Genomic DNA, 14,517 nt, shown 5'->3' on the forward strand with positions numbered 1-14,517 from the left:
AATGGGCTGGAGTTAGTAGGGAAGGAGGTAGATGTGGGTCTTAGAAGGAAGAGTTAAAATGTCCTTTTTTGGTAGGGAGTTATGTCCAGATTATAAAATCATCTTAGGAAGACTCCATATCATGGGAGTTCTCCCGATAACTGATATCATTGAGTTTCTTTGCTGCTTAGTTTTTCACTCTCAGTAATTTTTAACTTTTACCCAAGTAGAGTACTTTCAAAAAGCTAAACCATCCTAGAATGATAAAGAGGCATGATCATTAAGAGAATGAGCTTTGGAGCTTGAGGGTACAGAAGACAAAGAACAGAGATGAGAATGTAGACACCAAGAGTCAGTGTGTTTTTCCTGTGTACAGTTTCTAGTCTCATGTTCACACCTTTTTTTGTTAGTGAGCATCTGGAAATCATGGTATTTAGGGAGTATTGTATGCCCTTTTCTGATCATGATATGATAGTGAAACATTTAATTTCCCCTTAGAACAAATTTTTCTAGCAAAAGCTCAGTAAATTATATGCGTTATGATTCACAGCAGGCACAGCTTTTCCTGGAAGAAGAATCATACTGTTGAACTGAGGTGTGAGAGCCTCTTCAAATAACCCTTTAATATTCATTTTCAGAGTATCTTTATTTTGTGATTTGTTAGCACTTTTACCAATTAAGAACAGCAGAAATAAGACTTGGTAAAAGAAAAAATTTAATTTAAAACTCTTTTTCTACTAACCTGATATTAAAAAAACATACCAGGAGAAGAATGTTATCCTCTTCCTTTAGCAAACCTTGCCCTGGAACTGGTATTTTGTGCAGCATAGTTGAGTCCAATGCTCTAGAAGCAAAATTCATTTCTGTGGTCATGGACATACTTTTGCCTCAAGGTGGCAGAGTTGAGATAGCATTCTATCAAGTATGTAAATAAATTCCATTTCCTTTTGGAAGGGCTAGATAATTAGCTTGAGTTGGTGGGCAGATAAGGACTGGGCATAGATGGTAATCACAGTATTATTTATTATTTGTTTTGGGCTGCGTTTCGAGTTTGGGATTTTTTTGTATATTCCCTCATTTCAGCCACACATCAGTGCTGAGAGATGGGTATTTTGACCTATGGTTCTACTTTGTAGAGGGGAAAAACTGAGGCTTAAAAAATTTCATGTAACTTCTCCAGTTAGGGATGGATTTCCAATTTAGTCTGAATTCTAGAGCCCATGATCATACCACCTGCCCCCATCTTGCCTTCTGAACCTTTCCTAATCTAGTCATCATAAGACTGTAGGTAGGTGATTTCCCTTCTTTTATCTATATGTATTGTTGTTGGATGGGGAGTGGTGGTCACAGTTCTTTCCTTTTGGAGAATTATGAACCTGCATTTTTAAAGGGTGGATTGTATTGTTAACAATTTGTTGTTCTTTCAGTTTGAGCTGCTGAAGCATCAGAAACTCAAGGACCAGAATATCTTTGTCTCCCTGACCAGGCTGTGCCTGCACAACCTCCCAAAGAGTGTGGATGACAAAGAGCTCAGAAAGCTGCTGCTGAATGCCACTCAAGGGGAGAAGGGGGTACGCCTCAAGGAGGTGAGATGGGCCCTCCCCACTCCGAAGTTTGATTCTCATCGTGGGTCAGACTGAGCAGTTCAGACTGTGCTGCTAGCAGACTGACAGTTTCTTTTGGGCGCATTGTCGACAGATGAGGCTGGGCGTGGCAGTTTTCATGTGTTTGTTTTCTCTTCTTAGAACTGCCTTTCACACGCATTGTCCAAATTGCAGCAGAATGTGAGGAAGTGTCTGCCCTCATGAATTAATTTGAATGCTTGCTGTGTGCTCAGCATCATAGCAGGTGCTGTAATGTTAATTTTCTCACAGAGAAAATACTCTGTGTAGTTTGCTCTTTAAAAGGACATTTTAGTGCCATTTAGGCTCTTACTGTGTGAAAGTGCTGTGTGGCAAGCACAGAGAGCCATGGGGGTCTTGGATAGTTGTATTAGACAAACATTGGATTCACATCAAGTCTCTGAGTACAAAGACTTCCCTGCCCGCCACTGCAAGCCTTTGTCATGGCACTTACTCTTACACCGTCCTGTCATTGTCTGCTGGTCATTTCTTCCGACCACACTGAGCTCTTGGAGAGCAGGTAAGACATTGCTCCCAGTTCTTGGCAGAGTACCTGGAACATAGTAATCTCTCAATCTGTATTTACTGAGTAAGTAACACAGGCAGTATTATAAATCTACTTTGCTCTGATTTGTGACTAGAAACTGTTTTCCTAATCCTGGAAAACCTCTTCAAAATGTATGGCATTGGTATTTGGGGAATTACTTGAGAGAATGTGAACATATCGGCACATATCTGACACCACTCTTAGTAAAACTGTTCAAAGTGTTACTGGCGTAGAGGTCAGTTGTGTAATTTCTCGTATCAGCATCCACAATACTTAGTAAGTGCCGATACACATTGAAAACCTATCATCAGAAGGGGAAATTTTGTTTTTTTAAGATTTTATGTATTTGTTTGCGAGCAAGAGCAAGCAAGAGAGCACAAGTGGGAGCAGCAGAGGGAGACAGAGAGGGAGAAGCAGTCTCCCTGCTAAGTAGGGAGCCAATGCAGGGCTCAATCCCAGGACCCTGGCATCATGACCTGAGCCAAAGGCAGACATTTAACACACTGAGCCACCCAGACGCTCCCAGTTAGGGGAATTTATGTATTTTACAATATTTGTGTTGTATTGAATTTTCTCTTTACTTAATTTTTAAAAAACTCCCAATATTGTCATTTTAAGGGAACTTTCTTTCTTTCCTTCCTCCCTTCCTCCCTTCCCTCCCTTCCTTCCTTCCTTCCTTTTATTTATTTATTTGAGCAAGAAAGAGAGTGAGAGCGAGCATGAGAGGGGAGAGGGTCAGAGGGAGAAGCAGACTTCCCGCTGAGCAGGGAGCCCCATGTGGGGTTCAATCCTGGGACTCTGGGATCATGACCTGAGCCGAAGGCAGTCACTCAACCAACTGAGCCCCCCAGGCGCCCTCTTTTTTTTTTTTTTTTTTAAAGATTTATTTATTTATTTGGGAGGAAGAACGTGAGTGGGGGTGGGGGGCAGAAGGAATGGGAGAATGAGAATTTGAAGCAGACTCTACACTGAGCATGGAGCCCCATGCAGGGCTCACTCTCACTATCCTGAGATCATGACGTGAGCCAAAACCAAGAGTTGGATGCTTAACCAACTATACCACCCCAGCGCCCCTTGAATTTTCTCTTTAATTCTTTAATATGTATAGATATAGGATCTCAGCAAGACAGTAAACTTCTTGAGAACAGGAACCTCATGTTCAGCTTTTTGTAACTTCCCCATAGTACATGGCACAATTGTAGGGACAGCATAGGTACTAGAAGTATCTAGAAGAAGGTACTAGCAGCATCCATGTGTTCTAATATCTAGATGTCTCTATTACATCAGAACTATGGATTTTAGGAGTAATGGCATGTAAAGGATCAGTTTTTCCAAGATATGCTACTATAGTTTGGTATCCTTGATGCCCCAGGACGCCTATTACATTTAGCTTAAGGATTTAAGAAAAAAATCATGCCAGAGAAGATCTGAGCTCTGAGCAAAGCCAGCTGACGCTTCTTCCTGTAATCCTGAGGCTATATGTTAGGCAGGCCCTTCCCCATGCCTGAATGTTTTTCTTAAAGATTTATTTATTTATTTGAGAAAGAGAGAGAGAAGGGGCAGAGGGAGAGAAGCAGACATCTTGCTGAGCAGGGAGCCAGATATGGGGCTTGATCTCATAACTCTGAGATCATGACCTGAGCTGAAATCAAGAGTCAGATGCTTAACTAACTGAGCCACCCATGCGCCCCTAAATGTCTTTCTTGACTAAAGCCATCAGGCCTTCTTTTCCTTCTTCTTCTTCTTCTTTTTTAAAGATTTTCTTTATTTATTTGAGAGAGAGAGAGTGAGAGCGCATGAGAGGGGAGAAGGTCAGAGGGAGAAGCAGACTCCCCATGGAGCTGGGAGCCTGATGAGGGACTTGACCCCAGGACTCCGGGATCATGACCTGAGCTGAAGGCAGTTGCCCAACCAACTGAGCCACCCACGCACCCTTGTTTTCCTTCTTTAGCGATTTCTTTCCTGAGTGGCTTCTTCAGGGATGAGATCTATGGACAGCACTTCAGTCTCCATGATAACCTGCACCGTTTAAAGTACCATATACCTCTCAACTTGCATGTATTGTCCACAGTTGACTGTTAAAATAAGGGGCGGGTATTTTATTTACATGCTTATTTATATGTTTTTGTTGATCTCTGTAAACTCTTAGAAAGCCAGAAAGTATCTGTTTAATTGGTTTTGTGCTTTCAGTAGGGGTGTTCTAATAAGACCTTGGTAAGCATGACTCCAGTGTGACTGTTGTGGCTGATCAGATGAGGGTTATGTTCCAGTCACCTGATTTCTCAGTGAGTCTGTTCATGCTCTCATCCTGTAACCACAGCTTCTTTCTCTTGTTCTACTCTTAGTGTAGGGTGATGCGAGACCTCAAAGGAGCACTTGGGAAAGTGAAGGGTCAGTCCCTGGGCTACGCCTTTGCAGAGTTCCAGGAGCACGAGCATGCCCTGACAGCCCTTCGCCACATCAACAACAACCCAGAGATCTTCGGACCTCTGAAGGTGAGCCTCAGCCTGTGGGCGCACCTGTTCCTCTGAGGGCCGTTTGCACAAAACCATTTCTCTCCTTTATGTCCCAATTCCTCCGACTTGTGTGTATGGCAAAGAGTAGCCAGTTGGTGGAGGGAATAAGCTTATTCAGCTGATAAGATTAGAATTAATTAGAATCTAAATTGGATAGACTGCGTGCAGAACGGCCCCTTACCTTTAAGTAGAATAAGTGAGCAGGAGAGGGGGCAGTGGTAGGGGACAGCTCAGCTTCTAGCACTCAGAACGAAGACATCTAATGAATGATATTCTCTTTCTGACCCAGAGACCAATAGTGGAGTTCTCTTTGGAAGATCGAAGGAAACTTAAAATAAAGGAACTGAGGATTCAGCGCAGCCTGGTACAGAACTGAAATGTTTTTCTGTTTTTGCTTGTTTTCTTAACATTGTGGTCAAATACACATAACATAAAATTTATTATTTTTAAGTGTAGTTCACTTAAAACAGTTTTTGTTCAGGCTATATTTAAACTCCTATTTTGTTCAGTTTGTGGTTCTGCACCCTTGAAGTAGGTCTTTACCCCATTAGGTTGTTACCCTCTACTCTTAGTTCCCTAGAACTCTCCAGGCCATCTTCTCTGCTGGCCTGTCTTGTGGTAGCTCTGCCGAGGGGAAAGGAAGGAGAGAGGAGTCAGGCTGATGTTATTAGCAGTGAGCAATACCAGTACAGTGTTTTGTGACGTACCTGTCAAAGGTAATGGCCCACATGAAAGTTTACATTGCTATAGATTTCAGCTGTCTCTGCCATGATTCTTCCTTCTTCTTAGATGTCTCCAGAAATGTGATGCCTGATAGTTTTAGTATTGTTTTTAATCTAGTGCGGTGTAAAGCAAAGAACGGGACCAGGAATACTCATGTTCAGACTCAGGCTATACCCCTAAGTTCTGTGGCAAGTTAGTACCTCTCTCAGCTTCAGTTTAGTTTATAAAGTAAGATACCAGTATCTGCCTCACATGACTGATAAGGATTAAATGGTCACAGTGCATGGTCAGCACAAAATCAATACTCATTCTCTTACCCTTCTTGCCCTAGGACTTAGAAGGCCAGAATATTCTTGATACTTTAACTGCTATAGCCTTCATGGATAGTGTACCTGGATTCGCTTGTATGCTAAACATCTGCACTCTTTGTGGTGTGTACCATGGGCCTGGCCGATAGAAGAGCAGTTTTAGGAGTTGATACAGTGGCCCTGGACTTGAAAATATAGGGTCTGGTTCTTGTTTGAGGCAGCTTTGTTGTCCTTACTGCCTTAAGCTGTTGCTTCAGAGTGATTCTGAAACTAGAGGTTTAAAAAATGATTGAGATGGCTTTATTTGTTGCTTATACTTGTGTACGTACTACTCTGTGTGAAAGTGCCCCTTTGCCCTGACTCAAGGATACTTCTACCCAGTTTCTGTATTCAGATCAAATGTGCTTCCTCAAGTAGCGTTTTCACCACCTCTCTCAAAGGAGGTAAGACCTCATAACTTGTACTTTCATGAATTTCCTTAAGGTCTTTAGTTTTTTTTAAGGTTTTTAGTTTCACCCTATTTGTATGTGTCTAATCCGCCACCAGGTGAGTCCTCAAAGGTAGACACTGTTCTTTCCCTTTGCACCCTTACCTTAGAAACTGAGACTGGCACTTTACAGGCATATAGTAGATCTTTGTTGTATTGATGATTACACTAATTTAATGTGGATCTTTTTCTTCTTCCACTACAGTGCAGCTAAATCTGTAACATACTTTATGTCTTCCTTCTTATAGCATCTTTTCCTAGTCTTCATTTCAATTATTCCTTCTCTAGCATTCTTCCTTTTTTTTTTTTTTTAAAGATTTTTTTATTTATTTGACAGAAAGAGAGCAAGGGAGCACAAGCAGGGGGAGTGGCAGAGGGAGAGGGAGAAGCAGGCTCCTCATTGAGCAAGAAAGCAGGCCTCAGGGACTTAGTCCCAGGACTCTGGGACCATAACCAGAGCTGAAGGCAGACACCGTCTGAGCCACCCAGGTGCCCTGCGTTCTTTCTTTCTTTCTTTATGTAGATTCGAGTTTCTGACCTAGGTCATCTTCCTTCTCTGAAGAAATTCACTTAGCCTTTCTTGCAAGACAGGTCCCTTGGTGAAAAATTCCTTTAGTTTGGAAGTCTTAATTTGTCCTTCATTTTTGAAGGTGATTACACTGGATACAGAATTCTAGGTTGGGGACTTCCCCAAAACTTTAAATATTTCTCTGTTCTCTTCTTTCTTACATGGCTTTTCAGAGAAATTCAGTATAATGTTATCTTTGTTCCTCTGTAGAGAAGGTATCCTTTACCTCACCCCCACCCCTTCTTTCCAGATCTTCATTTTGTCTTTGATTTCCTGCAGTTCGGTATGATATGCCTGGGTAGAGAGGCTGTGGCATGTCCCCTGTTCAGTGTTTGCCTGAGCTTCCTGCATCTGTGGCTTAGTATCTGCCACCAAGTTTGGCAAATTCTCGCCCCTTATTACTTCGAATATTTCTTCTGTTCCTTTCTTTCTTCTCCCTCTGGGATTCCTATCACATGTTTAATAATTGCCCCATGCTACTGGCTTTTCTTTTTGCTTTCTTCCTACTGGCTTTCAAGTCTTGGGCATGCATACACTTTCCCCTGTTCCTGTATATGGAAAGGGAAGTGGTAGTTTTGTGTCCCCCGACCTGGTAACCAGCTGTTACCACGTCAGGGCCTGTGAACTTGAATTCACTTCCCTGTAATTTGTACTCTACAGGGGAAGAATTCTCCTTCTTTCACTAAGCTTGCGTAAAGCTCCTTTTCTGCTGAGTGTTTTCAGCAAATAAACCTCATCCGGAAACTAGATGGCAGTCTCTTGTTTTGTGCAGCAAAAAGTGAAATCCAAGCCTGCAACTGGTGGGCCCCAGCAGGAACAACTAGCACTTGGAAAAGACCAGCAACAGCAACGGAAAGCAGCTCAAAACCACACACAGGAACAAATCAAGGCCCCCCTGGAGCAGAAGGGGAAGGTGCATCCGACCTCGTGGACAGGGTTCCAGACCAAGGCAGAAGTGGAGCAGGTGGAGCTGCCTGATGGGAAGAAGAGAAGAAAGGTCCTGGTTCTCCCCTCACACCGAGGCCCCAAAATTAGGTGAGATGCAGAGTGGCGGCATAGCACGGCGGTGGGCTTCTCCCACGGTTTGGTTTTGTTCTACCCTTTACCTCTTTGTGGCTTTTGTTTGGATGAAGGGTACATTTAGCACTGTGTCAGCCCCCCATAAAGGGTTAATGTTCAGGCATCTCCACACTGACAGAGCTGTGCTCTGGGAGCAGTTGGAGGCTGGAATAGGAATAGCCTGGGAGGAACTCCTGGGGTGGCTTTTGTGCCATTCTCCTCTTCAAAGAGCTGCTTCCCATCTGGAGGGCTGTCTCTGTCAGCTGAGGCCCTCTTACTTGAGCTTATCTTGCAGATCCTGTTTGAGGCAATGGATTAGTGCTATCAACAAGTCAATCTTTACAAAATACTTGTTAAATAAATGATGGTTTTTGAGAATCCCTTGAGGTTTTAAGCCAAAATAAAAAGTATACACATGTTGAGCCTTAGGATATTATGTTACAGTTTCTCCTTTTAGAATGACTTATCCTGGGCTTAGAAAGAGCCAGTGTAAGAAAAAGCATTTTATCTGGCGGTGGAGACAGCCTTGGAGGAGCCAGTTAGAGAGCTCAGAGTGACACTTACCTGATCTCTCATTTCAGGCTGCGGGACAAAGGCAAGGTGAAGTCTCTCCCTCCCAAAAAGCCAAAGCCCCAGATGAAGCAGCAGAAGCCAGAGAAGCAGACATTACCTCCCAAGCAGGTGAGTTCTATAAGGCATGAGGCTTTGGTACGGCAGGGCTCTGCCATGGCTGGTAGCCACTTTTGTGCTGTGATTAGTTAAGCAAAAAGAAAGGGCTTCTGGATTGCAACATCCTCTTTTAGAGGCTGTTGAGGTATGCAATTCTAAAAGTGGAGAGAACCTGGGCGCCTGGCTGGCTTAGTCAGAAGAGCATGTGACTCTTGATCATGGGGTCATGAGTTCGAGACCCACGTTGGATGTAGAAATTATTTTTAAAAATAAATAAATAAACTTAAAAAGAAATGGGGGCACCTGGCTGGTGGAGCATGTAATTCTTGATCTTGGCATCGTAGTTCAAGCCCCATGTTGGGTGTAGAGATTACTTAAAAATCTTAGGGGTGCCTGGGTGGCTCAGTCGGTTAAGCATCTAACTTTGATTTCAGCTCAGGTCTTGATCTCAGGGTTGTGAGCCCCACATTGGGCTCCACACTGGGCATGGAGCTTACTTAAAAAAATCTTAAATAGATAAGAAATAAGTCAATAAATAGATAAAATAAAAGTAGAAAGAACCTGCATATTACTTTCTCTACTTCAACAATTCTCTTATTTTACCTTTTCCTCAAGCATACTGCCCCCCTGCCCAGAGTATATTAAGGCAAACTCAGCCTCACATGTAAATATGCCTTATAGGAAAATGAGGTGTATTGCTCAGAAAAATACCTCAGAATGCATCTTCAACTGACTTGCCTTAAAAATATGTATATATCATGCCATTATCATATCTAATGAAATGAATAAGAAGCCCTTAATATCCTCTAATATGCAGCCCATATTAAAATGTCCCCAGTTACCTCAAAAATATTCCTTTGTAGTTGGTTAGTACAAATTAAGATCCAGACAAATTCATACATTACGTTTGGTTTTATATCTCTTAAATCTTTTTTTTTCCTATAATACTCAGTCTTCCTCATCAGCCCCCTTTTTCCCATACTGATAATTTGTTGAAGAAACTGAGTGATTTGCCCTTTAGAATGTATTACATTTTCGGGTGCCTGGGTGGCTCAGTCGGTTAAGCGACTGCCTTTAGCTCAGGTCACGATCCTGGAGTCCCGCATTGGGCTCCCTGCTCCGAGGGGAGTCTTCTTCTCCCTCTGACCCTCCCCCTTCTCAGCTCTCTCTCTCTCATTCTCTCTCTCTCTCTCAAATAAATAAATAAAGTCATAAAAAAAAAGAGAATGTATTACATTTTGAGTTTAGCTGCTTGCTGCCTTGTGGTGTCATTTAACCTGTTCCTGTGATACCCGGTATTGCCTATAAACTGGTAGTTAGATGTACAGGCTTGATTAGATTCAAGTCCAGTTTTCTTTTACTTTTTGTAAAGATTTTATTTATTTTTAAATCTTCTCTACACCTAGTGTGGGCCTTGAACTCATAACCCAGAGATCAAGAGTCATATGCTCCACCAGCTGAGCCAGCCAGGTGCCCCTCGAGTTCAGTTTTCTCGGCAAGAGTTTTTCATGGGTGGTGCTGGGTGTTTGTTGGTACATCAGCATCCTAAGGCACATAACGCCTGGTTGCCCCATTTTTAGTGATGCTCATGTTCATCAGTAGATGTGTAGGCTTAGAGGTTGTCTGCCTCTCTCCCATTTGTGAAGTTCCCATCAGCCTCTCTAATGGTTTTAGCACCCACTGACAATTACTGTCTATATCCATGATTTCAATATGGGGTGCAGAATGGTGATTTTCTAGCGTTTTGGTTTTGGGGCTTTTTCCCCCCAGTTCTTTTGCATTGTTTTGGTAGAATTCTAGAGAAAATAATCTTCCCTGGTCAACTATATGGTTACCATGATATAACCATTTGTATAGGAAAGGCAGGATAAATGCTTGATTTCATTTCTCTTTATCAGTTTTCAGAGTACTGAGTTGGTGCCCTACCACCCTCCTTTGGTGACCAGTAAGATCTTTTTAGTATTACAGATTCCCGAGTTTTTGTATACTTGATGTGTTGCAATCAAATGCAGCTATTATTCTTGTCCCGTTTGGGCCAGCAGAAGGCCCTTCAGTTGGGTCCTGAGTCCTTCTGATATGACCCTGTCTTTGGTGGTGTTCTTGCTTTCTGGTAGAACTCATCTTACATATTTCTTCCCTGGTCCTGGCATTAGCCATTTTTCCAAGCAGCCCTAGTTCCTTTTAGTAGAAAGTTGTGGTTTTACATTCTTGAATATTTGAGGTCAAGATTTCTTTTCCCCTTCCCTAGTTCCTTCTAAGTTTCAAGGGTAAAAGAAGCATTTGCTTCTCCTATTCAAGGAATCTGTGCCTCTGGGAAGTCTGACCCACACCATACTGTCTTATAGAGCGCCATCTCTGAAATCACATAAACAGGATTCTCGTTGAGGGAAAGGACCAGCAAGAAGGTGCAAACTCTGGGCTGACTCGTGTGAGAAGATTCTCACAGGAGCGGTTGAGAGCAAGAGCTCTGCAGCTCCTGCACAGTGTTTTAGTGGGACCTTCTCTCAGGTGTTCCTGGTCTGGTTTCTTGCCAACGGATGGTTCATTTGGGTTTTTCTAAGGGTCACTCTCTGAACGTCCACCTCTTGTGGCTGACAGGATTTCTTATTTTCTCTCTTGGTTGGCATAAAGGCAAGGTGACATTCAGTGCTTGAAATTGATGATCTTGTTTTTCCTTACCTTTCATTTATAGGCCCTTAGGAAAAAAGCTAAGGGAAATAAGACGGAAATTCGCTTCAACCAGCTGGTCGAACAATACAAGCAGAAATTACTGGGACCTTCTAAAGGAGCACCTCTTGCAAAGAGGAGCAAATGGTTTGACAGCTGATGGTGGCAGCGGACTGGATAAGAAGCTGGATTCTTGGTCAAGCTCCAAGGTCGCCACCCCCTAATGTTATTCTCTGAGGGAAGGACACCCTCCCCCTTCCTCCCCAGGGCACTGCCACTTTGTTGGGAGGCTCCTTGGGCTGTGCACATTTGAACTTGGGCCCCTCCTCAGTGCGTGATTAGTGAACCACAAAGAAATCTCAGAAAAACATCGATGCTTTTTGTGTATTATCCAAGTTACTGTGTGAATTGTGCCTATAATTATTACCCATTCAGTCCTTTGTTTCTCAAATGGAAACAGTGGGAAAGAGGATTCTTGATGGCTGAATTTTTAAGATGTGTATTTTGTTAAGTGTTTCCTTTAAATGAGCTGTTTTTTGGCTTTTTGAATAACAAACTTATTTCTCATTTCTAATAGATGTGAATCCTTTGTTATTTATGAACATTGACATTCCTCACTCTAGTTCAGTTACATAGTTCTACATAATGCAGGAATTAAGTAAGAATGGAGAAAGATGATTTCCAGCCTAATCTCAGAGAATGGGAGAGACTGGGAAAGTCAATGAGGGCAGTGGGGCCTGGCAGAGAGCAACCCCTAATAATTGCTAGCCAGATAAGTGGGTTTTTATGAGCAGTTGACTAGAAATCGGTTTGCGGTGGCCCCCTGTCAGTAGCCTCGCTGGTGATGACCCACATTTTCCCTCCTCAGGACTTAGCAGAGGTAGAAGTTGGTGGAGGGAGCAGTGAGCATGAGGCCTAGGCTCTAGGTTGTCCTGCCTTTACCTAATGGGTGGCGTTGAATCAGACGCAGACTCTTCTCAGCCTTGGTTTTCTCATCTGTAGAGTAAGCAGTTGAACTAAAGGTTTTTTCTGATCCATTTTGGCTATACTCTTTTTCTAATTCATTCATTCTAATTCATACTCTTTTTTTAATCCTTTCTTTTTTTATCCTCAGAGAGGATAGAGATGACTCATTACTTCCCCAAATTTTGGAGGTATTGCAAAAGCTGGGAGGGATGGTGAGTAAATATTAGAGAGTCTAGATCCAAAAAACATCATGATAGCCTGAAGGGATGGGCTCAATCTGATAAAATGAAAATCACTGGGAGCAAACATAAATTCCTTCACTTAGGTTCAAAAGCCCTGCAGGCACAAGTTCTGATTGGAGAGTTTGAGTTGAATGAATTCACATTATGAAGCAATAGTATGGCTGCCACACATGTAATGGGATCATTAGCAGTAAAAATGGGACGTCTCCAGTGAGTGAGCTGCTAGTATTCTGGATTGGCCATACCATACCTATGAGACAAATGTAATGACCCAAGTTCATGAAGGAAGTCAGAAAGAGAGATGGAAACACAATTGGTCATGAGTTCGTTGTTGTTGAAGCTGGTCATAGGTAAATGGAGATGTATTATACCGTTCTCTCTGCTTTTGTGGACATTTGAAATTTTCCATAATAAAAAGTTAGATTTTAGAAAGTCAAATGAGGGGCGCCTGGGTGGCTTAGTGGGTTAAAGCCTCTGCCTTTGGCTCGGGTCATGATTCCAGGGTCCTGGGATCGAGCCCCGCATTGGGCTCTCTGCTTGGCAGGGAGCCTGCTTCCTCCTCTCTCTCTGCCTGGCTCTCTGCCTACTTGTGATCTGTCTGTCAAATAAATAAATAAAATCTTAAAAAAAAAAAAAAAGAAAAAGTCAAATGAGTAACTGAAAGAAACCGGTCTGACTTGCCTGAGAAGGGAATTCTTGGAGTGTTATTAGCTGTTGGTAGAGCGCAGAAGGATATATGGAGGCAAATGAGTAAAAGTCACAAGGAATCGGGTTTTGGAAGAACTTCATGTAGCTGTCAGAGGGGCATGAGTCCCATCTCTGGAATAGACCAAGTAGAGTAAGTCCGGGATAGTGCCAGGGGGTTCTAGTACCCAGGGACTGGGCTAGAGGAGGCCGTAAGGATTGGTCAGCTGAGTAATGTTTGACCCCAGGATGACCTGAAGATGGGCTTTATGTCTCTACCCTTGTCCCTGAGGCCCCTTTCTAAGGCAGATGTCCTCATTCTCTCTGCGGTGTTCTGTAGCTACTTGGTCCTCATGAAGTCTGCCCCAGGCTGAGATGGTGTAGCTCCTGCAATAGGCAGTGCCCTCGGTTCTCCAGGCCCTGTCACCTCTCCTACTTGTCTCTATCTGTCTCCCTTTATTTCATTTTTGGCTTCCCAGCCCTTCCTTCAGTTCCTTTGACTCTGCCACTTCAGAACCTTCGTGTTTGTTCCCTTCGCCTGGAGAAGTTTTCCCTCAGATCTTTTGCTTATCACTCAGCTCTCCACTGAGCTGTCACTCCTCCTGGAGCTCTTTCCTGGCCAAAGCAGGGCTCTTCTTCCCCTCCTCTCTATCCTGCCCCCATCACTGAGTCCTTTTACTGTGCTTGTTTTCTAACAAGTACTCAGTCTCTCCAAGAGTGTGTGTTTGTTCCCCTAGTTAGAATGTATGCTTTGTGAGAGGAACTTGATTTCTCATTGGTCCTGGAGGCACAGCACCTGGAGTTGAACCTGACACATAGTAGGTAAGGAGTAAATATTTTTTGAATGAAAAAAAAAAAAAAAAAAACGGGCAAAGGAAGAAACAATACCCAGTGGGTCAGAAAAAATTGGAAATATAGTCCAAAGTTCTTGACTTTCTAGTCCAAGCTGGTGCTATAATAAATGGTGCTTACTTGAGAACTGTTGCAACGCTAGGGCCTATGGCTGTCGCGTATCTTGGGAGGACCAATGAATGCTCAAAAATGCCCTAAATTGGTTAAAAATGGATAAAGTAGAGACCCTGAAAATACTTAAAAGCCTTCCTTGGGCAAGAACCAAAGGACAGGGCTGTATCTTCAGAGTTCTCTTGAGACAGTGTGACTTAGGAAGTTTGAAACATTCTTTTAGTAGCTTGGCCACACACCCGTCCTAGGAGGGTCTGTACACTGTGGAGGCAGCAAGATATATTATCAAGGTGTACACGGACCGACTCTCCACCACCTGCCTGTCAGCTAGTCTGTTTTCTCTTGGCCAGCTCTGCTCACCAGATACTTTTTTTTGGGGGGGGGGTATATAAATATCTATAAATTAGCATTCATATGTCTTAACATTTAGAATAGATAAAAATTGGTGTTCATTCAAATAGCTTTGCCATATTCTCTTAGATCCAGATGCTGCTTCTGATAGCGTTAGCAACCTAGC

General features: G+C 42.9%; 1 protein-coding gene across 1 annotated transcript in view; it reads left to right on the forward strand.

Annotated features, from left to right (window-relative positions):
• The window catches only part of RBM28 (RNA binding motif protein 28), a 32,135-nt gene extending 19,344 nt beyond the window's left edge, over positions 1–12,791 (forward strand). Inside the window, exons 14-19 of the mRNA XM_046021524.1 lie at positions 1,407–1,565; positions 4,494–4,643; positions 4,954–5,028; positions 7,523–7,785; positions 8,391–8,490; positions 11,171–12,791. Of these exons, the coding sequence (XP_045877480.1) occupies positions 1,407–1,565; positions 4,494–4,643; positions 4,954–5,028; positions 7,523–7,785; positions 8,391–8,490; positions 11,171–11,305 (882 nt within the window). The 3' untranslated portion in view covers positions 11,306–12,791. The remainder of the gene's footprint in view (positions 1–1,406; positions 1,566–4,493; positions 4,644–4,953; positions 5,029–7,522; positions 7,786–8,390; positions 8,491–11,170) is intronic.
• The last annotated feature ends 1,726 nt before the right edge of the window (positions 12,792–14,517 follow it).

The sequence above is a fragment of the Meles meles genome, chromosome 10, assembly GCF_922984935.1.
Source record: "Meles meles chromosome 10, mMelMel3.1 paternal haplotype, whole genome shotgun sequence".
NCBI classification, from domain to species: Eukaryota; Metazoa; Chordata; class Mammalia; order Carnivora; family Mustelidae; genus Meles; species Meles meles.